Source organism: Lynx canadensis, chromosome A1 (genome assembly GCF_007474595.2).
Source record: "Lynx canadensis isolate LIC74 chromosome A1, mLynCan4.pri.v2, whole genome shotgun sequence".
NCBI classification, from domain to species: Eukaryota; Metazoa; Chordata; class Mammalia; order Carnivora; family Felidae; genus Lynx; species Lynx canadensis.
Genome location: NC_044303.2, coordinates 142,880,625 through 142,906,511, shown reverse-complemented (window position 1 = coordinate 142,906,511; position 25,887 = coordinate 142,880,625). Strand labels below are relative to the sequence as shown.

General features: G+C 45.2%; 1 protein-coding gene and 1 non-coding gene across 8 annotated transcripts in view; both read left to right on the top strand.

Moving 5' to 3' along the window:
- LHFPL2 (LHFPL tetraspan subfamily member 2) overlaps positions 1-25,887 on the top strand; it is a 178,049-nt gene that overhangs the window by 23,532 nt on the left and 128,630 nt on the right. For 5 of the 7 annotated variants that reach the window (XM_030323565.1, XM_030323554.1, XM_030323628.1 and 2 more), the window contains exon 2: positions 3,856-3,933. The exons of the other annotated variants lie outside the window; for them this stretch is intronic. In XM_030323565.1, coding sequence (XP_030179425.1) covers positions 3,856-3,933 — 78 coding nt within the window. The remainder of the gene's footprint in view (positions 1-3,855; positions 3,934-25,887) is intronic. 7 annotated transcript variants of the gene reach the window in all.
- On the top strand, positions 1,997-2,100 carry LOC115526280. Its single transcript, XR_003972582.1, has one exon. It is a non-coding gene; the product is annotated as a U6 spliceosomal RNA (small nuclear RNA).

The window sequence follows — 25,887 nt, the reverse complement described above, 5'->3', positions numbered from 1 at the left end:
GGTCTTGAAATAAAGCACACAAAAAATGAATACATCCTATTACAAACAAAATACCTTTGTCTTCAAGGGGTACTGGTTTCCTGGTACCCAGGAAAGGTGGGAACACACAGCCTGTGAAAGTCAGAAAGCACTGAGAACCATCTATACTGACTCCTGTAGTGTGATCATTAGCTTGCTCTGTGACCTTGGACAAGTCATTTTACCTGTTTGGGCTAGAGACAGTTAAGGGATGAATCCAGGCCTGAAATTCTTATTCTAGGTGAGTCTGTATGTCTGTGTGTTCAGTCATTTAATCAACACAAGCTTATTGAGCCCCCCAGGGAGCTGACAGTCTGATAAGAGAGGCTGTAGAAGAGTCATTATCTTTATTTATTTTTAAAATTTTATTTATTTTTCAGAGAGAGAGAGAGAGAGAGAGAGCATGCCAGCAACAGAGGGGGCAGGGGCAGAGAGAGAGGGAAAGACAGAGAGAATCCCAAGTAGGCTCCACACTGTCAGTGCAGAGACAGATGCGGGGCTCAAACCCGGGAACAGTGAGATCATGACCTGAGCTGAAGTTGGACACTCAACTGACTGAGCCGCCCAGGTGCCCTAAGAGCCGTTACCTTAATGTGGTTAGCTATGTGTGCAGTGCAGGAGACATAGACCATGCGAGACATGTATGAAGCCTTTACAGTTGTGCGTTCCACATGCACAGAGTGGGTGGGGAGGCTGGAGAGCCGGGGTGTGCAGGTGGAGGCTGTAGTATAGGGAAGGTGCTAGGGATTTCTGCAGCATTGCTTGTTCCCCTGGACCACACGTATTTGCTTGACCTGTTATGAGATCCTGTAGCCCAGCCACCCTCTTTGTGATGTTGGCAAGAGGGGCAGACTCTGGAAGCTGAGTATGGTTGGGGTATGCAGTATATGGCTATGATCTGTGTTGATCTGAACAGTTTTTTTTTTTTTCATTAAACAAATTTTTTTTAATGTTTATTTTTTTTTGAGAGAGAGAGCGAGCATGCGCGAGCGTGAGTGGGGGAGGGGCAGAGAGAGAGGGATACACAGAATCTGAAATAGGCTCCAGGCTCTGAGCTGTCAGCCCAGAACCCAATGCGGGGCTCGAACTCCTGAACCATGAGATGATGGCCTGAGCTGAAGTCAGATGCCCAACTGACTGAGCCACCCAGGCGCCCCTTTAATTTTTTTTAATATTTATTTATTTTAGAGAGAGAGAGCAACAGAGTGTGAGCAGGGAAGGGGCAGAGAGAGGGAGACACAGAATCCGAAGCAGGCTCTAGGCTGTTAGCGCAGGGACTGATGTGGGGCTCGAACTCAAGAGATGTAAGATCATGACCTGAGCTGAAGTTGGATGCTCAACCGACTGAGCCACCCAGGTGCCCCGATCTGAATACTGTTTTTATTAAAAAAAAATTTTTTTTTAAGTCTATTTATTTTTGAGAGAGAGAGACAGAGACAGAGTGTGAGCGGGGGAGGGAGACACGGAATCTGAAGCAGGCTGCAAGCTCTGAGGTATCAGCACAGAGCCCAACTCAGGGCCCGAACCCACAAACTTGTGGTATCATGACCTGAGCTAAAGTTGGACACTTAACTGGCTGGGCCTTCCAGGTGCCCCTGTTTTTATGTTTTGGACCCCATTTCCCCCCCTTTTGTTAAGCAAAACAAGAACTATAGAAACATAAGAATGTGAGGATTTGTCTGCTCTTTACAGAAATATCCTTTTTGTTGGGGGGTGGAAGGGATAATTTTTTCTTTCTTCTATGGAGACAATAGATACTTAGAGAGGCAGCTGAGCTGAGCTATTCTCATCCTGAATTACGTTATGGCTCCTGGGCCTTGGTATCTTTGTAACCACGGAGTGTGTTCCACACTCCAGAAGGAAACTTGACCCTCACATAAAACCACTTGGAGCTTTCCGGATGGCCCATTTCTTTTTCTGGAGTGGTCAGATTCTGTGCCTAGGTGGGGGAAGAAACACAGTCTGCAAGGAGACGTGCGTGCTCACTTTGGCAGCACTTAAACTAACATTGGGACGATACAGAGATTAGCACGGCCCCTGTGCAAGGATGACACACACATCTGTGAAGCAATCCATATTTTAAAAAGATGAATGAGTGAATAAAAAAGAGAAGTATGTGTCCACTTGCCTGAAGCTGGAGTTCATTTTCCTGCCCTGAAGCAAATGCAGGCTGTAGAAGGGGATGGGGCACGTCTTGAGGAAACAAAATCCTCCTGCAGCACCATATCCCCACCTCAGCGGTGGGTTCTGGGCCCTCTACCCATCAGTCTGCAGGGCTAGGAGGGATTCCAAGCCTCAACGGAGTTGTGTATTTTCTTGTAAACAAAAATGGACATTGTGGGTCATAGGCCAGGCCAGCTCTGTGCTCTGTACCCTCCCCAGCCCCTGTCCTGGCACTGCCCGCGTTTGGTGCCACTGCCTTAAGGGAGCGTCCAGATCACCTGGAGGGCTTTTAATAACACATTACTCCCATCCCCAGAGATTCTGAGTTGCTAGGTCTGTGGTGGGCTGAGAATTTGCATTTCTAGCACATTCACAGTTGATGCTGATACTGCTGGTCTGGGGACCACGCTTTGAGAACCACTGTGACACTAGGCACTCCTTGACCTTCTGGAGGGTGTGTTGGGACAAGCAGACTCCACTCCTGATGGCGTGTCTACCTGTTGGGAATTGCCTGGTGCTGGAAGAGCCAGTAATTCAGAAGCAGTGGTTCATTGGAGTGCCACAGGGGCCCTGGCCCTAGAGCCTTCTCTATTGGCTCTTTCCACACAGACCGGGGATGTGGCATTTGGAGTTGCTGATTTGGGCTCTCATTGCCTCCATCTAAGACCTTCTTGTCTCAGGTGTTGCAGAAAACTTCCTGGACCATGTTGCTTTCCTATGTAAGATCCTTCCTGGGCTTGCCATTGGTCTTAAGATAAAGTCCAAAGTCCTAAAATGGCTGCAAGGCCTTTTGTGATTCTCTACCTTTACAGCTTTGTCTCTTGCCAGCCTCCATCTTGGCCTCTGAAATACTCCAGTGGTCACTAACCTCTTTCTTTTCTTTTCTTTTTTTTTTTTTTTAAGTTTATTTATTTATTTTGAGAGAGAGAGGGAGGGGCAGAGAGAGGGAGAGAGAGATCCCAAGCAGGCTCCGCACTGTCAGCACAGAGCCCAGTGTGGGCCTCAAGCTCACGAACCGAGAGATCATCACCTAAGCTGAAATGAAGAGTCGGGCACTTAACCGACTGAGCCACCCAGGCGCCCCACTAAATTCACTCTTTTATGAACTCACATCCCATTTCAGGGCATCCCATTTTGCTGGTGGCTTTCCCTGGTATGCTGTTTGCTTGTCCTCTTAGTCTGACATCTCCTGCTTGTTAGACCTCAGCTTAGCTATCACTTGCTCTGGTGAGCTTCCGTTGACCCCTCTGGAACCAGTTAGGGCTTCTGTAAAGGCTTCACATCACCTCAAAGTTTTCTCACTTTGGCTCATATCGGCTGCATCAAGGTCCTGATTACTGCCTGTTTATTTCTCTGTCTCTGTGGAGGGGCTGCAAGCCCATCACATGATCATTCATGTGATCCCTGGCTTGTCATGGTGGTTCTGTGAGGTAGATACTGCAGGGGAGGAAACTGAGGCAAAGGTAGGTTAAGTACCTGGCTTACAGTTCAGTTACCCTGTCACTGAGTTACAACCCTGGGATTCTCATTCAGGTCTCTTCAACCTGACCCCCTAGCCAGGCTTCCTGCTTTGAGACCAAGAGCCTCAGGCATGGTCTGCAGACCTTTCCTGGGAGCATTAAAAGACTGGCTATTCCAAATTAACAAAAATGGTCCTTTCCTGTTGTTTTTTAGGTAAACTGGGAAGCAGACTCTTGAATTCACAGCTGGCTTGTGGTTTTTGCATCTCGTTAAAGCGCACTCATCATACAGGTAAGGGGTTAGTTCTTGGGACATGCTCCTCATGCTTAGGTGGGTTGTAGGAAAACTCTAGTCATGATGATGCACCCTGGTAACTCCCAGAGTTCTCATTCAATAACAAGAAAATCCTTAAATGAGGAAAGGTGTGAGGTGGTCCCCCACCCCTGTTGAGAGTTTATGGGGTGAAGGTGTTTACTTGGCTGGCTTTCTCCTGGGTGTTGCTGGCCTTTTCACCACCCAACATTCTTTTCTTTGTGCAGGGCTCCCTTCTCCCATCCGTGTAAGCTCGTGCTTAATTCTTTTTCTAGGGGTACTTGGGTGGCTCAGTCGGTTGAGCGCCCAACTTCGGCTCAGGTAATGATCTCGCGGTCTGTGAGTTTGATCCCCGTGTCGGGCTCTGTGCTGACAGCTCGGAGCCTGGAGCCTGCTTCAGATTCTGTGTCTCCCTCTCTCTCTGCCCCTCCCCTGCTCACATATACTCTGTCTCAAAAATAAACATTAAACAATATTTTTTTAATTCTTTTTCTTCATTTAAGACCCAGTCCGAATTTCTTTTGTTATTTATCAAACTGCATCAGGAAGAGGCTTCTTGGAGCATAGCCTTTTCCTCACCTTTACAGCACAACCAATCACTGCTTATCTGCTCAGACAGCACACTTGCTTGCTATATGAGCTTTACTTAAGTGTTTGTGTGCATTTTTTTCTTCTAGTCTGTGAGTTCTTTGGCTGTAGTCTCCCATCTAGCATATTTTCCGGCATGAAACAGACTTTCAGTAAATGAATAAATATGTCTGACAAAACAAAACAAAAAAAAAACAACAACCCCTAGTAAGCTCAGCTAAGGCACAACCACAAAAAAAATCATAATGTATTTCTAAGCCAATGAAATGATACGTAAATTGCTCTTTTGGATTAATTCTGTGCCTGTTTGCTCATATAAACATGCATAATTGAGAATTTACCCTAATATATTAAATTAGTAGGAGTTTAGACTCTTCCCCCTAATGAAAGGGATAAAAAGTCAGGAGTTTTCGTGTCATTGTCTTTCTATGGAGTAATAAGTGATGTAGGTCATGAAGCACTAATGTGCTAAATGACAACCTGCAGCTCTGAGTTTGCTCTTGGAGAGACCATTGTCACCGGGACCCTGGGAGCCCTGGTCAGCTCTAGGGCTGGACATGTGTCTAAATGTATAGGCAGCAAGGGAGCAGTCAACAGACTTTCCCAATATATAACCTGGAGGCAATGAAAATATTTCTGAGTGGTTTGACCATTTGTTTTATTTTTTTATTTTATTTTTTTTATTTTTTTATTTTTTTATATATATGAAATTTATTGACAAATTGGTTTCCATACAACACCCAGTGCTCATCCCAAAAGGTGCCCTCCTCAATACCCATCACCCACCCTCCCCTCCCTCCCACCCCCCATCAACCCTCAGTTTGTTCTCAGTTTTTAACAGTCTCTTATGCTTTGGCTCTCTCCCACTCTAACCTCTTTTTTTTTTTTTCCCTTGACCATTTGTTTTAAAACACAGTTCAGGTTTAAATAATTTTACAAAAAGCTTAAGAATTTTTTTTTTTAATTTTAGAAAGAGGGGTAGAGGAGAGGGGCAGAAGGAGAACAGGGAGGGGGAGGGAGGGAGGGGGGAGGGAGAGAAAGACAGAAAAAGAAAGGAAGGAAGGAAAGGAAGGAAGAAAAGAAAAGAAAAGAAAAGAAAAGAAAAGAAAAGAAAAGAAAAGAAAAGAAAAGAAAAGAAAAGAAAAGAAATCCAAAGCAGGGTCCATGGTCAGTGTGGAGGCCAGTGCGGGGCTTGATCCCATAACCCTGGGATCATGACCTGAGCCGAAATCAAGAGTCGGATGGTCAGCCAACTGATCCATCCAGGCACCCCTTTAATGAAAAGCTTTTAAATCAGTGCACCTCAATCCTCCCCAGACTTCTCAGGTCATTGGGTTCTTTGAGAGGTGCACTGATTGGCTTCATCCTGTGGGTTGGGATTAGCAACCCCCAGGGTGGTGGCTCACTGAATATTGAAGCCAGAATGGGAGAATCTAGGAGAATATGGTATTGAGTCTTTACTCTTGCCTTCCTATCCTGTTCTAGATTAACACTGCTCATTGTTCAGCCTTTCCAGCTGCTTTGGTTGGGTGTGTGTGGCACTAAAGCAAAGAGAAAAAAGTTGTCTTCTGGTTTCTGCATTCCTAGTAGAGGTACTGGCCAATAAATCCATGTAAAAGCAATCACATAACTGTGGTTTCTTTTACCTGGTGCTGAGCCCCGGTTGTACAGCCGTATGGGAGAATTTAGTGAAAGACAAAGCAGTACAAGAAATGTGACTCTCAGTTAACCCTACTCGTGTTCTTAAAATTTCCTAGGGCTTGGGTAGAGTGAGGACTTCAGCTTTGCTCAGGAATTTCCAGTCTCCATGTAAGCCAGTTTGTCTGCCATATTTGAAAAATAAATTAAGGAAATTAATTGCAGTTTAAAAGCCCACGTGTTAAAATATGAGGAGTTTTAGCTTTATAGTAGGTTTTGAAATTTGACTATTGACTGTTTTGCACCATTCCTGCAGAACCCGAATGCAAGGTGGTTGTTGTGTGTCTAGTTTTTATGCTGCCAAATGCATGAGGAGTGCTTACAGATTGGTAAGAACTGGCAACGCATTGAGCTTCTGGGAGATGTGATTCTCGGAGTGACTCCTGTTTTACAATACAGTTCTAATCTGGTTAGAAAAAAATGTGGTAGGTCAAGTTATTCAGCTGTCCTCCTCCATATGGGGTTCTCACACATAGGTGTGCGTTCAGGCACACTTCACTGCCTTCTCTGGTTGAATCTTGACTACCCCACATCATTTGGACTAGCCCAAGAAGTGCTACAGTTCTTGGATTTTCCTAGAGCTTCCAAACTTTGTGTTTTGGACTTACGCTGTGGTGTTCTTTCATGGAATGGTTACTGTTTCTAAAGATGAGCCTGCTAGCACCCCACCTGTAGAATTTGTGTATCAGGGTGTGTGTGTGTGTGTGTGTGTGTGTGTGTGTGTGGTTAAGATGGCTGTTTTGGAGCGCTGGCCTTGATCCAAAGACACTGTCCAGCCTGGGCCCCTAGTGTCCACAGTAGACATTTGGGAGCCATCAGAGCGAAGGCAACTAGCGGGCATAGCGACTGTTCTGCTGGTCTCAGACTCCAGTGTCATTAGCTTGCTGGTCTCTGACTGACCATTTCCTTTATTGCCGAAGTGTCTGGGAACCCAGTCTGTAGCTGGTTATAGACACATGCAAAAAGTAAATGGCACATCCCCCTCCCAACCCCACCGGGTGTCTTTGGTTTTCTCAGGTGAAGCCTTTATCTTTTCTTCTTCTGAAAGAAGCAGCCAAGTCTCCAAAATAGGCTTTTGAGGTTCATGGTAAAGCTGCACCCAGGCATTGACGTTTATGGGAAGAGTTTGCTTTTTTCCATTTCCAGGGCACAATCAGTGCATCACTTAGGAGCCACTTTTTACTTTGATCAGGTCACTTCTGAGCTGTGATATGTGGGCTGGTCTGTCTTATCCAGTGTAGAAGCTTGTTGTTGATTTCAAAGATAACTTATAAGTACTTGTTTCCAGGAAAACTTGCTTGTAAATGGAATATCTTGGACCTTGCTTTATGAAAGGACTATTGTTTTGGTCACTCTCATGTCCCCTTTCAGTTAAGAAATGGCTATTTCCTGTTTCTTAGCATCTTTTTACAATTATGGACCTGAGTTGGAAGGAGGCCTTCAGATAACTAGTTAATAAAAGTAACTTTTCCAAAGAGGCAAAAGAGACTGAAAAGATTTCCCCTTTCATCTCTTTTAATGACGAAGAATAAATATTCTGCATTTTAAATGATTCCTTTTCTCTATGGAGCATTTCTTACATTAAGCGGTTTCTTAGGCTTCCGGAATCCTGTTCTCTCAGGTTCCTTCTTCAAAGCTGGTGGCCGCCCTGTTTGGCTCCCTTTAGACCACCTCCACTGATGCTTATCTTTCTTCTCCTTTCTTTCCTGATGGGCAGGCCATGGTGCTTGCCTCCCTGCCTGGGGTGACTGCAGAGTATCCTCCTACCCTTGATGGCTACGAGCTGAAAAAGAAAACAAACAGCTGAAGCTCCCATTGAAGCCCAGCAGGCTGGGGCAAATAGTTCTCATTCTCCTTGTTCCTGGGTTCAAAGTGCACTTCACATTTTATGGGGGTGATCAGCCCTCCCAAGGTGCTGGTTTGAGGGGGCCTGCATCTGAGCCTGGTGGACAATTAACCGTGCTGACCTCCTCCTTTTTGCCTTCGCCTTACTGGCTGAGCTGACGTTAATGCTCCGAGTGAGAAGGGGCCCGCTGCTCCTTTGAGCGCAGCACCAGGCAGGGCTGGAGAAACAGTTGATCCTGTTCAAAGGGGATGTCTCTGAAGCATGAAGATTGAACTGATTGTGACCCCACCCTGGGGGAAGGAGAAGCGCCCTCTGGAGAACAGGCCTGGAGGAAGGGGCTGTCAGTTACTAATCTCATTGGCTTGTGGGTCTTCAGGGACTTACATCCATTTAAAAGAGAATTGGGGTTGAAGGTAATAAAATAGGCCTTAAATTAGAGGAGCAGGGGGTCATTTCATCTAATTTTGTGGTTGTTACTGAGGAATAAAAGGCAGAGGAGATAATTTCATTAGCCCCTTTGAGACCTTTATCACGGTGAGATGGCATTTGGGGATGAGCAGAGCCTCGTGGGTGCTGACCTTTCCCCTTCAGGGGCCTGACAGCTGGATTTCCTTGGCACCGGGGGACGGCCTGGGGAGGCACAGACACCATTCCGGGCACTGTGATCAGGAACATAGTTTCTCCTGCTCTAAGTGATGAGAGTTAGTGACTCAGGACAGCTGATGCGTGTCCCAACATACCACTCTGCCAGTGTGTCATCCACACTGAAAATAAAGAAATCCACCAGACGAGAGCTCTGTTAGAATTGACATCATATCTTTTACTTCTGAGGAAGGCTTGCCTGTCACCTGTTGATGTGATTTATTTGGAGCATGATGGTCATGACATTCCTTTGAGCTGAGCAGTGTTCAAAGTGTTCAATCTTATGGAGGAGAGTTGGCGTAAAAGTGGAAGCTGTGCCTTCTGTTTGCTTAGTCCTGTTCTGTTCCTAGTGTATGTTCCCGTCCGCTGCTTCCGAAAGCCTCACTCGGTAGGTGGCTATTCCCATCCATGTTTGCAGAGAAGGGAGTAAGGCAGAGGTTCTGGGACTTGTTCTAGGTTCCCCAGGAGGGAAGTAGGGGAGCCGGGATTCTCTCTCCGGGGACTTTCAACTTTCAAATTAAGTTCTCTGTGATTATTATTGAAGGCACAGAGGAAAGAGGAGGAGGAGAATGATCCAGATTCTTCCAAGAGAAGGGAGAGAAAAGTAGTGGTTAATAGATAGTTCTCCACACCAGCCACCAGCTGGCACCATCCCTCAAGGCAGCCTGGTTTTTTTCTGAAGGGGAGAAGAGTGACCAGGGTGGGCTGGACAAGACGAGGTGGGAATTGGGGGAGATTGAAAAAGGGAGGGTGGGAAGGGCTATTTGTCTATCTGAAGCAGTCATAAAGCATTGAGTAACTTCTGGAAAGCCTCTGCATATGATCAGGAGGGACAGTGACATCAAGTCTTGCCTGTTGATAGTTTATTTCTGAGGCCCAGCTTTTCCCACGTCTATCTTCATTCGTGGTCTTATTTTCTTCTCTCTAGTTTCTCCCTCCCTGTACTGCATACATTTCTGCTTAATATTTGTGAACTTAGCTCTGAGCAAAAGAGCACTTCTATTAACCTTAACCACTGTTAAGTGCCTTTAATCCTAGATTCCTTTTGTGTAGTTCTTACCAAAATCGATTCCCCCATTGATTCAGGAGCTGATGTTTCCCCCTGTCTGTTGATAATGGAAAGTGTACACCCCTCCCTTTCTGGTAGATGTGGGGCTCTTGGGAACTTCCAGAAAGTAAAACTCCAGCCAAGTGTTTTCCTGAAATGTTAGCTGAGGGGAATGTTTCTGGTGGGTAGGGTGCATTTCACTTGTTTCACTAATGTTTCTCCACATTCTGTTCAAGAATCTTTGCCCTGTGGTCCTTAGAGGCAAGAGTCCTCCTGCCTTGGCCGGGTGCTGTTCCTTTCCTTCATGACTGCGGCTAATCAGAAGTTGGCTGCACTTCAGTGCCTCTTAAAAGCTTTTCTCCGTGGCTGTGTCCAGGAAGTTGAAGTGCAGTGTCAGAAATGATGTGAGTTGATGAAGAAGAAATAAACAAATCCAGGCAACATGTGAGGAAGCCTTGGCAGCCCAGCTCCTGTTTTTATGTCGTTTTGATCTGAAGGAATCAGATTTCCTCCATGTGGAAGAAATGGGGCAGTGAGGGTCCCTGTGCCAAGGAGCCTGAGGTGTGCATGCCACTGGGCCTTCTAGAGTAGGGCTCCACGTAGTCTAATGAAACTCTGGGATGAAAACGAGTCGTTTTTGCTTGGCAGAATGGAGATAAGTCACACGTCTGCAGCCTGAGCTATATGTACGTGGAATAAAAATAGCATCTGTTCAGGAAAGCAGAACATTCCAGAATGCTTCATTCTCCTCTTGGCACTAAAGCAGAGAGGGAGGGGATAGAAGAGCTGGAAGGGACTTAAAAGAGCTTATCCAAGGCTTTGATTTCAATTAGAGGCACCAGATAACTTGACCAAAACCCCATGAGGGCAGGGACTCCAGACTGTCATGCTTGTTCACCTTCATAACTCTGGTTCCTTGCAGGTCGTAGGTGTTTAATATGCCCTTGTCGGGTGAATGACTGATATAAATGAAGATAGGACTTCTGACTCCTAGTCCAGTGGAAGTGTTTGAGGTGTATCTTTGAGGTATTTTTATAGGCTGAAAAAAGTGTAAGAAGTGGTGCCAAGTAACTTTTATGTAGTTGATTGTGATTACACGTCGATGGAAAAATTGAGACGTGGTGAGATTAAACTGATTCCTTAAGGTTGGTGGTGAAGTTGAGGGGGAGAGAGGCCTTCTCAGGCTTAGGGGTGGGGGGGAGGCAGGACTGCCACGTTGTTGTGTGTGTGACCGGTGCCTGGTGGAGCTGGGCAGGGCCTGGGCTGTGGAGAGGTGATGTTCCCCCTCGCAGGTTCCCCGGGGGGATCGACACAGCCATGGAACAGACAGGTCTGAACTTGTTCTTCCACCCACGCATAGTACCCGCAGCTGGGAGCTACCCCTCCTTCTGTGGCCCAGTGCCTTCACTTTCAGAGGGACGTACTACCTGGGGCTCATGGAACTTTGAGTCTATTTGTGGAGGTGCATGTGTACGAGACGCTGTGGTGTGACTGGAGGTCAGGATGTGCTTGAGCGTTTCAGGGATGGGAGGAGGACTCTGTTCTCTCTACTGCCAGGCCCCATTAGCCAGCAAATCGGGGTCTCTGTCACCACCCAAGCTCATTTTGAAAATTGCAGCAGTGGCTTCTGTCACTGGGCTCAAGCAAGTAAATGAGGTCACTGCAGTGTACTTAGTACTTAGAAACCCACCAGGTAAGCCATACCATTGCTGTCAGGCCCATGAGGCAAGGCATTGCTGTTCATTTCTCTCCCTTGTTTAACTTCCCAGTTAACCCACGAAATAAGATCTACCATTATGTGGAGTTCTAACATTTAGAATCATTAAAGGAGGTTATTTCAAGATTAAGAGTGGCCAAAGAGGGGGCACCTGGCTGGCTCAGTCAGTAGAGCACGCTTGATCTCAGGATTGTGAGTTCGAGCCCTACATTGGGAGTAGAGTTTACTTAATTAAAAAAAAAAAAATTTGTTTTCTAAAAGTTGCCAAAGAGATTATAAGATCAAGATTTTTGTTTAAATTCACAAATATTGAGTAAGGACGTGTTATTGTTTGCTACTTGGTGAGTTTCATCTACCCAATGAACCTGGTCTGTCTACCCATCCCCCTATCTTCCCAGCCTGGATGGACGTGTATGTATCTCTTTAAATTGACCTTTGGGCTCTACCACACGACCTTAATGTCCAGAGTTGAGTGTGCTTCCTCTGGAACCCTTGGCAACTGACCACTTTCATGTGGAATTTTCTGTGCCACCTCTGGGAGAGAACCCTGTTTCTTCTGGAAATTCTTCCTCCCTATTGGTCCTTTCTCTAGTTCACCTGACTTCTGCTGCTTCATTGACTTCATACGATGTCTCCTTGCTTTTTTCCAGGAACTATGCAGCAGACATCCCATCTCCCGGTGGGTCATAAGCCAAGCTGTAGTCTGACCCTGATTGATGAGTACAGAAAGAATCAGCTGGGTTAGCGGCTTCTGTTCCGTATTAAGGATCACAGGGCTTATTGATCCAAAGTGGGCAGGCATTCTGCAGGCCAGAGGTGGGTCTGACCAGGTCTCTGTAGTGGGAAGAAGAATGATTACCATTGGCTGGACTATTAGAGCTTCAATAAAAAGAGCAAGCTTAATCTTGTCCAGTGGCATTAATCATTACTTTTGTGTGTGTGTGTGTGTATAAAAACCAGACCCTGAGAAGTGATTCTCTGGTAGTGCCCTCATAGTCTGGTGTTTGAACTTCCCATGGGGGCTATTCTTTGGCACTGCTGTAGTTATTTGTGAGCTGGTCCTATTGTGCAGAGCTAGCATGATGCTTTGGAAGTGAACAGTGAATGTTTTACTTGAACTGAAAATATTCTGTGTGCAAAACCATGCAAATTAGAAACAAATTCAATTTTTAAGACTGCATATGTGTTGACAAAAACAGCTTTTGGGGAATATCTAGTTTCTTGAAATCATTTACATGTGGGGAAAACCTGATTATTCTCTTCAGGATTCTTTTTTTTTTTTTTTTAATGTTTATTTATTTATTTTTGAGAGGGAGAGAAAGAGGGGGAGAGGGAGGGAGGGGCAGAGAGAGAAAGAAAGAGAGAATCTCAAGCAGGCTCTGCATTATCAGATCTGTGAGATCATGACCTGAGTGGAGGAAATCAAGAGTCAGGTGCTTAACTGAACCACCCAGGCGCCCCTCTCTTCAGAATTATTACAAGTATAAACAAAGGTGGGGTGTGAGCCTTGAGCATTTGTGAAGGGTAATTTAGGAAGCAGACCTTTTAGTGGAAAAGTGTTTTAGTATTGCTTCTTCATGAAGGCACACTTTTTACCTCTTTACTTATTTTACTGCATGTAGCATAGTTTCATTTGTGTAGTTCTCCTTATTCTTTCTTTCTTTCTTTCTTTCTTTCTTTCTTTCTTTCTTTCCTTCTTTCCTTCTTTCCTTCTTTCCTTCTTTCAGTTTTTAATTTATTTTGAGAGAGAGAGAAAACCAGCACGGGAGGGAGAGAGGAGACAAAGCATCCGAAGTGGGCCCTGTGCTTGCTCTCAGTGCAGAGCCTGATGTGGGGCTCCAACTCAGACCTTGAGATCATGACCTGAGCCAAAGCTGGATGGTTACCCGACTGGCCACCCAGGTGCCCCTCTCCTTATCTTTTTTTTTTTTCTTTTTCTTTTTATTTTTCTAGCCATCTATGGGGGTCTGTAACCACAGTGGCAGAAGAAAAGTTAATGGGACTTTATATAATACTGTTCATATTTATAAAATTAAATGCTCAGATGTGATAGAATTGTGTATTCGTAGGATTCCAACTTACTGTAAAAATGTAATGTTAATAAGTTAGAAGATTGGTTCGTATTCATGATTTTTTATTGTGCAGTGAAATAGTATATATACACTCATTAATTGCTCCCCCCCAAAAAAGGTATAAATCATGTAAGTATAGTTTTATGGAGAATAGGAGTGTAAGAATCAAAGTTTGTGGTTATTTTGCAAGTATCTTGCTCTTGTTTTTACAATTCAGAGAGTTGTAAAATTTGGAGAAGTCTTTAATATGCTCCATCTGTCTTCTCTTGCATTTATTCCTTCTGTGTTTTCTCTAGCTGATCACTTCCCCTGCTGTGCTCTTTCCTGAGAACTGGGATTAAATCCCTGATCTCCACCCCAGTTTAATCAGCCTCTGTAATGCCTGAACTCTAGGGTCTTCATGAGAGGACCAAGTTTTTCCTCCAGTCTGGCCAGGTCCCAAAGATATCTTGGTCCTTGTTTTGTGGTCCTTACTGGAGCCCAGTTGTACCTCACAATCAGCCCAGCTCACCCTGAACCTAAGGACCATGCATTTTCTGTAGCCTAAAAATGGTAATGATTAGATATACAGGATTGGATTTTGTTTGGTGATTGTGCAGTCTGATTAAGTGTTTTACCAATTAATAAATATTAGAGTAATGATAAACATTATTATCAGGCTCTTGGGAAAGAGAATTCTTGGGAGACAGCCCTTTCCAGCCCCATTTTGCCGCTGGGGCTAGGGCTGGACTGAGTGGTTCTGGTATTTGGATGGGTTCTGTGGTAAGGAAGACCCCGCCTAGTATCAAGGAGGCGTGGGTTCAGTCTCTGCTCTGGGTACCCAGGCTCTAAGACCTTAGGCAAGTCACTTCTCTTTCAAGGCTTAGCTTCCTTCTCTGTAAAATGGGGATACTTGTTAGGAGAATTAACTGAGATCACTTTTGTAAGGCATACCTAGAGCACAGTAAGTGGTGATCATCACTCCTACTACAATGGGAGCAAGTTGACCTGAGTAATACAGTGATTTCTGAAATTTCTTCTTGAATTGTTGCCCCCCTCAGCTGAGGTGCTCAAAGCATTTTTGTAGCTGATGTTATTTTGAGGCCTGTAGTGAGTGTAATGGGGGGTGGGGGTGGGGAGTGCTGCTGTTTCCATATCAAAGCCTGCTGTGGACCAAGTTTCCTACTGTTCAGGGCCTGTGTTTACCCTTTTTCCGTGGCTGATACCTTTCATAAACGGGCTTTTCCCAGGGCGTCCTTTGCCTTTAGGATCAAAGGAGTTCTAGAGTGTGTATTTGACATGAGGTAAAATTAATAGTCATTTAGAAATTAAATGAGCCCTGTGGCAGCTTTGTTTGAGAGTCTGTGTTTGTTGGGAGGAATACCTACTGGGTGAGGGCCCTTGCTCAGTGGCGATCTGCTCTGTGGGGCAGCTACGATTCGGCCTCCTGGAGTAAAATGTTAGTTGGAAAGAAGGATGCAAAGCCAAAAATTCTTCAGAAAGTGTTTATGTTTGTCCTGGGAGAGTGGCAACACGTCGCACGCTGTTAACGGGCCTGGCCTGCTAATAGTCCGGTGCCGCAGTTTGCACTAACCCAACAGTGTAATTTATTTCACTGAGGGACTTGTGGTTTTATGTGCCATGTATCGGTGTCATTGAGACCTTGTTTGGAGAGGAAAATAGCAATTAACGTTTGAAATAGGAAGTAGCTTTACACATTTGTGGTGGACGAAACCCAATAAAAATGACCATCAGGAGTTCCCTAAAGGTGAACATAAGAGTTTATAAATGGTGGTTTCTGTCTGGTAGGTTGACAGCTTTTGATTTGTAAGTATAAACCAGAGTATGAGAGGCACAAACAGAGCAAGGCATGCGAGGGAGCATGACTGCAGGGAGGATGGTGACTCCACGGGACATGCAGGCAGGTATCTGCGTTGTCTGAGGGGCGGGTGGCTGAGGGTGAGGGTGTGTTTGGCCAGCTTAGGCCATGTCTGCGTCACTGCTGGGAGATGTCAGATGTACAGGACCCTTCCGTACTGCACAGGTGCTGGTACTGAAAGAGTGGCTGCTAATTTGTGACTGGGTCTGCTTCTGCCCTTGCACAAACATTTCAGCTCATTATCTCAAGAAACAAAAGAACTGAGCAAGTTACTGAGTACTGAATCCTTTGACGTTTGTTTTCTTGTCTGTCTTCGGTGTTTCCGAATGACTGGATCGTCTAAATTAAAAGTAACTTTTAAAAATTAAAGAATGGTTTCCTGAGAATTAGGATTTTCAGGCTTGGGAGACTTCTTTTTAAAATTGAGATAACTCCTAGCGCTTGTGAGAAAGTCGATTATTGTATGTGCGTGGTTCAGAAACATGAAGGGAGAGATGATGGTGACTCTAACGTCTGCTTAACAGTCTGCTCAGAGTGTGTGCCTTCGAGCAGGGTTGCACAGCTACTGACGGTAGCAGGGTTGGCACTCTTGACGTTTTGTGTGGAATAGTTCTTTGTTGCGGGGCCAGACTGTGCATTGTAGGATGTTGAGGAAGGGTCCCTGGCCTCTGGTGCCTAGATGTCAGAACTCCCACCCCTAGACATTGCCAGTTGTCCTAGGATGGGGGCAGGGAGGGCCAAACCATCTTGGCTAGAACCACTGCCTTGGACTGAGTGTGCTAGGAGGTGTTTTCATTTGGTTGTTCACCCAGGTGATCTTGGCTCAAAGTCCTCTCACACATCATCTTGCCTTATTGACTATGAGTGAGTAAGAGAAAATAAAATAGTGAGGGTAAACTGCAAGGGATGACTAAGAGATGATGAGTGGAAAGCATTAGGGATTTACTTACTCCTCAAGGGAAGGCAACCCCAGTGAAATATCTCCTGGAAATTTCTAAAGGCCAAAGCTGTACAAAGAAGAGTGATTGGTTCCGTTACACAACTCTTTGCCTTGTCAGTTCAGAATTTCTTGGTAACAGTAGGGCTTATGGCCAATTTCTTTTTTTTTTTTTTTTTTTGTTTTTAAATTTTTTTTTCAACGTTTTTATTTATTTTTGGGACAGAGAGAGACAGAGCATGAACGGGGGAGGGGCAAAGAGAGAGGGAGACACAGAATCGGAAACAGGCTCCAGGCTCTGAGCCATCAGCCCAGAGCCCGACGCGGGGCTCGAACTCACGGACCGCGAGATCGTGACCTGGCTGAAGTCGGACGCTTAACCGACTGCGCCACCCAGGCGCCCCTATGGCCAATTTCTAATTGGCCAATTTCCCTGCTGTTTTTGACCAGTTTTTTTTTTTTTTTTAATTTTTTTTTTCAACGTTTTTTATTTATTTTTGGGACAGAGAGAGACAGAGCATGAACGGGGGAGGGGCAGAGAGACAGGGAGATGCAGAATCGGAAACAGGCTCCAGGCTCCGAGCCATCAGCCCAGAGCCCGACGCGGGGCTCGAACTCACGGACCGCGAGATCGTGACCTGGCTGAAGTCGGACGCTTAACCGACTGCGCCACCCAGGCGCCCCTTGACCAGTTTTTTTTAAAAGCTGTCACTCTGTTTCTTTTTTGTCAGGTTCAGCCCTTGAAACAAGCAATTCTGAGTGTATATGTTATAAATGGTGGGTGCAAGTTACCTTTACTTCAAAGTCTTTGAAATATATGTTATACAATATGGCTGGGAAAGTTCTGGATTTTAAAACAAGTCGTACCTCCTGGAATCTGGGTGGGTTTGTCACCACTTGACCAGGAGGGTATGACAAAAATTGTCATCGTGTGACTTCCGACCCTAGGTCGTGGAAGGCCATGCAGTTCCTGCCTTGTTTATGGGAAGACTGCTTTTCAAGCCATGAGCTGCCATTTAAGAAGTCTGCTCTGTGGCCATTGTGGCAGGTGATGGTGGTGGACCATCTCGGCTGAACCCAGCCTCCCATCCATTCCCACTGAAATGTGAACGAAGCCACCTCGATCCTGTAGACTGGCCCATCCGGCCACTGCATGCCACCTCTGACTTGCCCCGTGGAACAGAAGCATCATCCAACTGTTCCTTTTGCCCAAATTCCTAACCCATGAAATGTGAGACACTATAAAAAACTGTTTTTAAAAATTAATTAATTAATTAATTATTCATTCACTTATTCATTTAATGTTTATTTATTTATTTATTTTTTTTTTTTTTAATTTTTTTCAATGTTTATTTTTGGGACAGAGAGAGACAGAGCATGAACGGGGGAGGGGCAGAGAGAGAGGGAGACACAGAATCGGAAACAGGCTCCAGGCTCCGAGCCATCAGCCCAGAGCCTGACGCGGGGCTCGAACTCACGGACTGCGAGATCGTGACCTGGCTGAAGTCGGACGCCTAACCGACTGCGCCACCCAGGCGCCCCTAATGTTTATTTATTTTTGAGAGACAGCACAAGCAGGGGAGGGGCAGAGAGAGAGGGGGGCCGGAGGATCCAAATCAGGCTCCACGCTGACAGCAGTGGGCCCGATGCGGGGCTCGGACTTACGAACCATGAGATCATGACCAGAACCGAAGTCCAACGCTCAACTGACTGAGCCACCCAGGTGACCCCTAAAAAGTTGTTGTTTTAAAAGACTCCTATAAAAACAGATCAGGGGCTCCTGGGTGGCTCAGTCGGTTGAGTGAATGTCCTACTTCGGCTCTGGTCATGATATTGTGGTTCGTGAGTTTGAGCCCTGCATCGGCCTCCTTGCTGTCAGTGTGGAGCCCGATTTGGATCTTCTGTCCCCCTCTCTCTCTGCCCCTCCCCTGCTTGCACTCTCTCTCAAAAATAAACATAAATAAAAAGAAAAGAAAAAAAAATCACATCAACCATTTCATCTAGTGCTCTACTGAAAACTTGTTCTAGGGGCGCCTGGGTGGCGCAGTCGGTTAAGCGTCCGACTTCAGCCAGGTCACGATCTCGCGGTCCGTGAGTTCGAGCCCCGCGTCGGGCTCTGGGCTGATGGCTCGGAGCCTGGAGCCTGTTTCCGATTCTGTGTCTCCCTCTCTCTCTGCCCCTCCCCCCGTTCATGCTCTGTCTCTCTCTGTCCCAAAAAAAAAAAAAAAAAAAAAAAAAAAAACGTTGAAAAAAAAATTTTAAAAATAGTAACTATTAACTAGACGTGAAGTTGCTCTGGTTTAACCTGGATATTAGGGTCAGAGTCCTTGCCTTCATTTGGTGCCTTATTCTGGATTATTGCTCTGATGTCCCAAGACCCAATGACTCTTTGGGCCCTCCCTGAAGTATACACTTTGGCAGAGCTTTTCAGTTCTTAGAAGATTAGATCAGTGAGTCCTAAATCCTGTCCTGGGGTTGGAGGCACTCTAAAAGGTATCTTTTCCTAGAGATGAACAGCATTAAAGTATAGGTTGTAAAAATCACACCTTGGGTATATAACGGAATATCCCTTATGTTTAGCTGGTTAGGGAGGAGAGATACACAATCATTTGAACGCATCCTATGAGAGAACTAATAGTGTCCTTGTAAATGTGAAGTTACACTTCTAGGAAAGCCTGGAAATAACACAGTGACCAACATTAGAGGAGACTTGTGACACTTCAGATTTTGAGGCCTGCATCAGGAGCTCTCCCAGAAGCCAGGGTGTGCTTCAAGGAAGTCAGCATCAGGGATGGCTTCTCCTGAGTTAGGGCAGGCGGGCGGAAGAAGCTGCCTTTTTGCAGATTGGTGCCAGAGTGCAAACAAGTCCGGGTTGTGGGGGTGTGGACCTCCAGGGATGTCATTGTTAATGCTAACATCAGTGAGGAGGGTCAGGCTAATTAATATGAGGCATTATTGGCTGTGGTCCTGCAAGGAGAGCTGTGGTTATCTTCCGCAAAGGCTGTGAAGGACTGTGAGGGTAAACGGGACTTCCTGAGGGTGAGCTGTTTCTGTCACCCTCATCCTGCATCCCTTGTAGCAGCCTTTCCTTTTCTCTCTGGGACATGTCAGCACACAGACCAAGGGATTAGGGGAGCTGAACATCTCCTGGCATGGTTTTCTGAAATCTGGATGTGACTGCTTTGGAATTCTTGGCAAAACCCTTTTCTAGCTCTGTGGTTTCTGTGTAAAGTGTCCTCAGAAGCAATCCATTGTTACAAAGGAAGCCTGGGGAGAGAGGGTTGGATCTGCCCAGGGATTGAAGAAAGGGGAAGAGAGGAGTAGAGGGCAGAATGAAGAAGGAGGGCAAGAAGAGGAGGGGTGAGTAGGTGGTGGGGCACTGTAACTCTTTTGTAGGTGCTGCGGGTCTGAGGAGCATGAGCACCATAGGGCACTTCAAATCCTACATCCAAGCCCCAGCTTTGCAAACATAAACCTCTCTCTAGTCAGCTAGGGGAGCTGCCTTTGGCTGGTCATTCCAGAGTGACACCACATTGGTAGAGAAGGGAGGGCAGCCTGAGGAAGGAGTATGGGTGTTGTATTTGTTGTGTATCTATCACCTTGACCTTCTTAGCAGTCTATATTTTTGAAGCCAAATGAGTGGTCCCCTTGTCAGAATATAGGTTCTTTTCTTTTTTTAACTTCATTAAAAAAAAAATTTTTTTTTAATCTTTATTTTTTTTTTCAACGTTTATTTATTTTTGGGACAGAGAGAGACAGAGCATGAACGGGGGAGGGGCAGAGAGACAGGGAGACACAGAATCCGAAACAGGCTCCAGGCTCTGAGCCATCAGCCCAGAGCCTGACGCGGGGCTCGAACTCCCGGACCGCGAGATCGTGACCTGGCTGAAGTCGGACGCTTAACCGACTGCGCCACCCAGGCGCCCCTTTAATCTTTATTTTTGAGAGAGAGAGAGAGACACAGAGTGTAAGTGGGGGAGGGGCAGAGAGCGAGGGAGACACAGAATCCGAAGCAGGCTCCAGGCTCCAAGCTGCCAGCACAGAGCCTGATGCAGGGCTTAAAGTCACAAGCCGTGAGATCATGACCTGAGCTGAAGTCGGACACTTAACTGACTGAGCCACCCAGGTGCCTCGTAACTTTTTTTATTTCAGAGAGAGAGAGAGTGAGTGAGAAAGAGCGAGAGCGAGAGCAGGGGTGAAGTGCAGAGGGGGAGAGAAAATCCCAAGCAGGCTCCACATGCAGAGCTAGATACCCGGCTCTGTCTCATGACCATGAGATCATGACCTGAACCGAAATCAAGAGTCGCACTCTCAACTGACTGAACTGCCCAGGAGCCCTAGAATATAGATTCTTACTAATTGTAGCAATCAGGTTTTGAATCCAAATTCAATCTTTATTCTGGGACAGTCTGAGTTCTTTTAAATTAGGCTGAACACAGTTGAGGGCTTTTCACCGTGCCCCCGTCAAGAGGTCAGATTTGTAGATTGAAGATTGTCTGGCAGGTCATAAGTTAATTTGAAATCTTGGGCTTAGAGTTTACAAAAGAACAGATTAAGAATGCCTACCATATATGGAGTTGTTTTTAGAAAGCAATTTTCTATTAGCTGCTGAGTACTGATGACTTTTCAAAAGTTTGGATTGTTTTTAGTCTAATTACCAGTTGAACAGTGCAGGAAAAGGAAGGAAATTTGATGTGTGTCTTCCCTTTGTCTCTCATTTATCTTGTTAGCATTTCTTGTTTAAATTTTCTTTTTTATTTCATTTTTCATTTAAAAATTTTTTTAAATGTTTATTCATTTTTTGAGAGAGAGAGAGAGAGAGAGAGAGAGAGAGCGCGCGCATGATGGGGTGAGGGAAGAAGGAGAGGGAGACAGAATACAAAGCAGGTTCCCAGCTCTGAGCTGTCAGCACAGATCCTGATGTGGGGCTCGAACCCATAAACCATGAGGTCATGACCTGAGCCAAAGTATGACACTCAGCTGACTGAGTAACCCAGGCGCCCCGCTTGTTTAAATTTTCTTGATGTCCTTTTGATTTCCTTTTCTGTTTACTATAATGGTTCTCAATTGGGGCCTGGTTGCCTTCTGTCCTCTCCCCCTTTCTCCTCCATTTACTGGGGGTGTTTGGATCTGGGAGGGGGATTAGACTGCCCTAAGGCTTTAAGAGAATAGGGATGGGGAATCCTAAATGCCTGCATGGGAATCACTCCTGAAATGTTAATACTCCCCGCATTGTAGATGGAAGGCATAGGGTCTTCTGCAAATTGGAATGGAGAAATAGTCTTGAACTTTGATTTGTAAACTGTGACTAAGTGTAGAGTGGTTAAAAGCCCAGGCTTTGGAGTTAGACTACTGGGATTTGAAACCAACTCTAACATTTACCAGCTGGGTGATTTTGGGAAGTTACTTAAAGTTTCTTTGCTTCAGTCCCTTCATCTGTGAATTGTGGTCAATAATGCCTTAAAGGTTTTTGTGACAATCAAATAGATTACAATAATACTTGGCATATTTTAAGTATGTTCAATGATTATATCTTTTGGTAAAAGAGTATCATTCCATAAGGTTCCAAGAACCTTCTTCCTATGTCTGAATCTTTTAGTCTTTTTTTTCCTTTTTCTAAACATGAGCTATATTGATATTCCCATTTTATTTTTATAAATCTAGAAGTATTTTATATTTATAGATTTTAAACTCAAATATAACAATAATTTTAGAATACTTCATAGAGACTTTTAATAAAATGGGTAGAGTCTTGCAATAGAAAACAGTGAGTTTGTGTGCCAGACAGTGTGAGGAGCACTTACAACAGTTTGATTTAGGACTGCTTTTCTAATTTTAGAGATGGACTTCGGAAGTAGGTTCTTTCTCTATAAAATGAGTGGGCTTTACTCAGACGCTTAGATGCTCAGAGTATGGGAAGGAGGGGCTTTCTTGCTATCTCCCACTGTCCTGAGACCCAGTGGAGATGTGAATAGATTCCCTGGCCAAAGAAGTTGGTTATAATGGGGCACCTGGGTGGCTCAGTCGGTTAAGCGGCCGACTCCTGATTTTGGCTCAGGATATGATCTTGCTGTTCGTGGGTTCAAGCCCCACGCTGGGCTCTGCACTGACAGCACGGAGCCTGCTTGGGATTCTCTTCCTCTCCCTCTTCCTCCCTCTGCGCCACCCCCCCCCCCCCCCCGCTCTTTCTCTCTCTCTCTCGGTCTCTCAAAATAAATAAAGTTAAAAAAAAAAAAAAGATGGATACAGTTGTTCCAGTAGCATTTCTCTGTTGGATCCTGTTCCTAAGGGGCCAACTAGAAATGGTCCTGATTCTACTGCAAGTGCCCAGGCAAACCAGGCCAGTCTGCCCAGGGGCATTGAGGGTGACCAGACCAGATTCAGGGCTAGGACTGTTCAGGCATATTTTACCTATAAAGGCTCTTGAAACTTAGAGCTAACCCCTGTTATCCACTAATGTTACAAACATAGCATGGGCACCCAAATCAACATCAGTCAGCAAGCATTATTTCTAAGGTCTGCTCTGCAATGATAGTGGGCTACCATCTGGTGCCCGGTGACCAAGCAGAGAAAGTGTTGTTATTAAGTGGCATTTGCTTAGGGTGTCCAAGGCCCCAGGGAGGATACCGGCCAGGGTTGTCTACAAAGACAGCCGTTTACTCCCTGCAGGTATGTTCCCAGTAAGCCATTAACTGTGATGTTAATGTCCCACCATGTACCTGGTGAAACGGCATCACAGGTTCCATAAACTTTCCCAAGATCATACAACCAGGAAGTAGTGGAGCTGGGTTTCTGACCACAGCTCTGTTTGATCTAAACCCAGTTTTAAATCACCACCCTGGCCTTTCTGTTAGTATGAAGTAGATATGGGTAGTCCATTTTGAATGGATTAAAAAATTCGAAAGATACAAGCACGGAAGAATGGAACTCACTAAAAATAGGAGGAGGTTGACTTCATGCCAACAGAAGAGAGTAATAATTGGCATCTGTTGTATGCATTGAATGTGTAATGCATTGCACATTCATTAGCATATTTAAACTTCACAACCTCCCTGTGCAGTATTAGACCCATTTTACAGATGAGGCAGAGGCTCAGTGAATATAAGTCACTTGTGTAAATGACACAATTAGTAGGTAGCAAAGGAGGGTTGTGAATCCTTTTTTCACCATGCCATGCTGTGAAGAGTCTGGGGAAGTTTCTTTGCCTAGTGACTTCTAGTCACGTCTAGGGTGCATGGGATAATCCTGAATTTAGCGGCGCCTGGGTGGCTTAGTCGGTTGAGCGACCGACTTTGGCTCAGGTCATGATCTCACCATCTGTGGGTTTGAGCCCCGAGTCGGGCTGTGTGCTGACAGCTCAGAGCCTGGAACCTGCTTTGGATTCTGCGTCTCCCTCTCTCTCTGCCCCTCCTCCGCCCATGCTCTGTCTCTCTCTGTCTCAGAAATAAATAAACATAAAAAAAAAAAAAAATCCTGAATTTAAGAGCCAGGATCTTAGAGAATCTAGCTTACAGAACCAGCTGCCTTCATGCTGCAAATTCATTTCTCATCAGGGAAGCTTGCCCATGGCTGAAGAGAGAAATAGCACACAATGGTGGTCGAAGGCTGGCAAAAGAGGCCTGGCCTCTAAGTCGTACTTGCCATGGACTTGTTCTCATTCCTATGGCCTCTGCTCCTCAGAAGCTGGGAAAGGGCTTATGGCAATCAGAATTTTTTGCACCAGTGGGTACATCTGCGCACGACTGCTGGCTCCACAGAGCTACCCCTCCCTTTTGGTGTTTTATCTGCCAGGAGGCCCTCAGGATTGCCAGTGTGCACATGGCCAAGCTTGCTGCATAGGAGAGGCTGGGATGAGTCTGTATGTCCTTGAGCAATTAACGGTCTATCCCACAGGCACCATGAAGGATGGTGCTTTTGCTCAGCCTTAATTCATTAGGAAATCACCATCTCCCCAGCTCATTTGGTGCCAGACTTCAGGGCGCTGTAAATGTAGGACCAAGTGCTACTATGAAATGGAGACTGCTGCTTTCAAGACTGCCCCTGACATCAAGCCTGTGGGCTATTGCGATTTACAGGAGCTGGTTTCGTAGAAGTAATTCCAGGTACTGGGGCAACGAATGCAGCCTTTGTGTAGATGAAATGTTCCATGGATAGGTAGTTGACTGCTTATTAGTTTACTCTTGCAGCCAAATTATTTTTGTTGCTGTTAAAAATTAATTTTAATAATTACTTTTGGATCAAGCTGTTGAATAACTGAGCCAAGTTTTCACGCCCAATGAACTTTTATGGCAAACTCTCCTCTCTTTATGGGGTTATTATGAGGATGATATTTGTAAAGCACTTTAACTACTCAATGGAAGGCTCGAGATAAATGGTAGTCATACTTTCACGAGTTTTGTAGAGTGATTTTACAATGGCATTCCAGTTCTAAAAGGTGCAAATCATACTCTGCTACTTACCATTTGCTTTAGGGACTATTTTCCTGCTTTTACTTTTTAAGGGGAAAGCTTTGCATAAGACGGGGGTGATTTCTCTATTTCCGTATCATTATTGAACTAGTTAAAAAAAATCTCCTTAATCTGAGAGGAAATGTTTTCAGGGTATCAGAGTTTGAATAGTAAGGAGATAGTAGGATGTGCTCCAGTCAATGAACGGCTAACTTTGCATTAATTGGTAACAAAACATCTTATGAAAGCACAACCCTTTGCTATAAAACAATACAGTTGACCTTTGAACCACCTGGTTTTGAATGGCTGGGTCCACTTAATATGTGGATTTTTTTTTTCAGTAAACACAGTACAGTACTATAAATGTATTCTCTTTTCCTTATGATTTTCTTAATAACTTTTTTTTCTCTAGCTTACTTTATTATAAGAATACAGTGTATAATACATATAACACGAAATAATGTGTTGACTCTGTCGTCAGTGAGGCTTCTCGTCAAGGGTAGGCTACTACTAATAGTCACGTTTTGGGGATTCACAAGTTATACATGGATTTTTTAACTGTGCAGGGGTCGGCACCTCTAACCCCCAGGTTGTTCAAGGATCAACTGTATATTTTTTCTGTCTTACAGTTCTCTTCTGTCCTGCCTTTTGGAGGAGAAACACCCCAACATTGAAATTGTTGTTTTGTTTTTTTGGAGAGAAATACATTCCCTAGAAGGGACCGCCTTACAATGTACTGTTGGTTTTTAAAGAGTGTGCTAGTGTGCGTTCTAGGAGCTTATCTGTACCACCTGTGGGGAAAATGGATTAGGAAAAGGCTGTGCTTTGTGGCCTCAGTACATTCTGAGTTTTAACCGTAGGTTTTCTTTTTTTAAAAATTTTTTTTAACGTTTATTTATTTTTGAGACAGAGAGAGACAGAGCATGAATGGGGGAGGGTCAGAGAGAAGGAGACAGAGAATCTGAAACAGGCTCCAGGCTCCAAGCTGTCAGCACAGAGCCCGATGCGGGGCTCGAACTCACGGATTGTGAGATCATGATCTGAGCCGAAGTCAGCCGCTTAACCGACTGAGCCACCCAG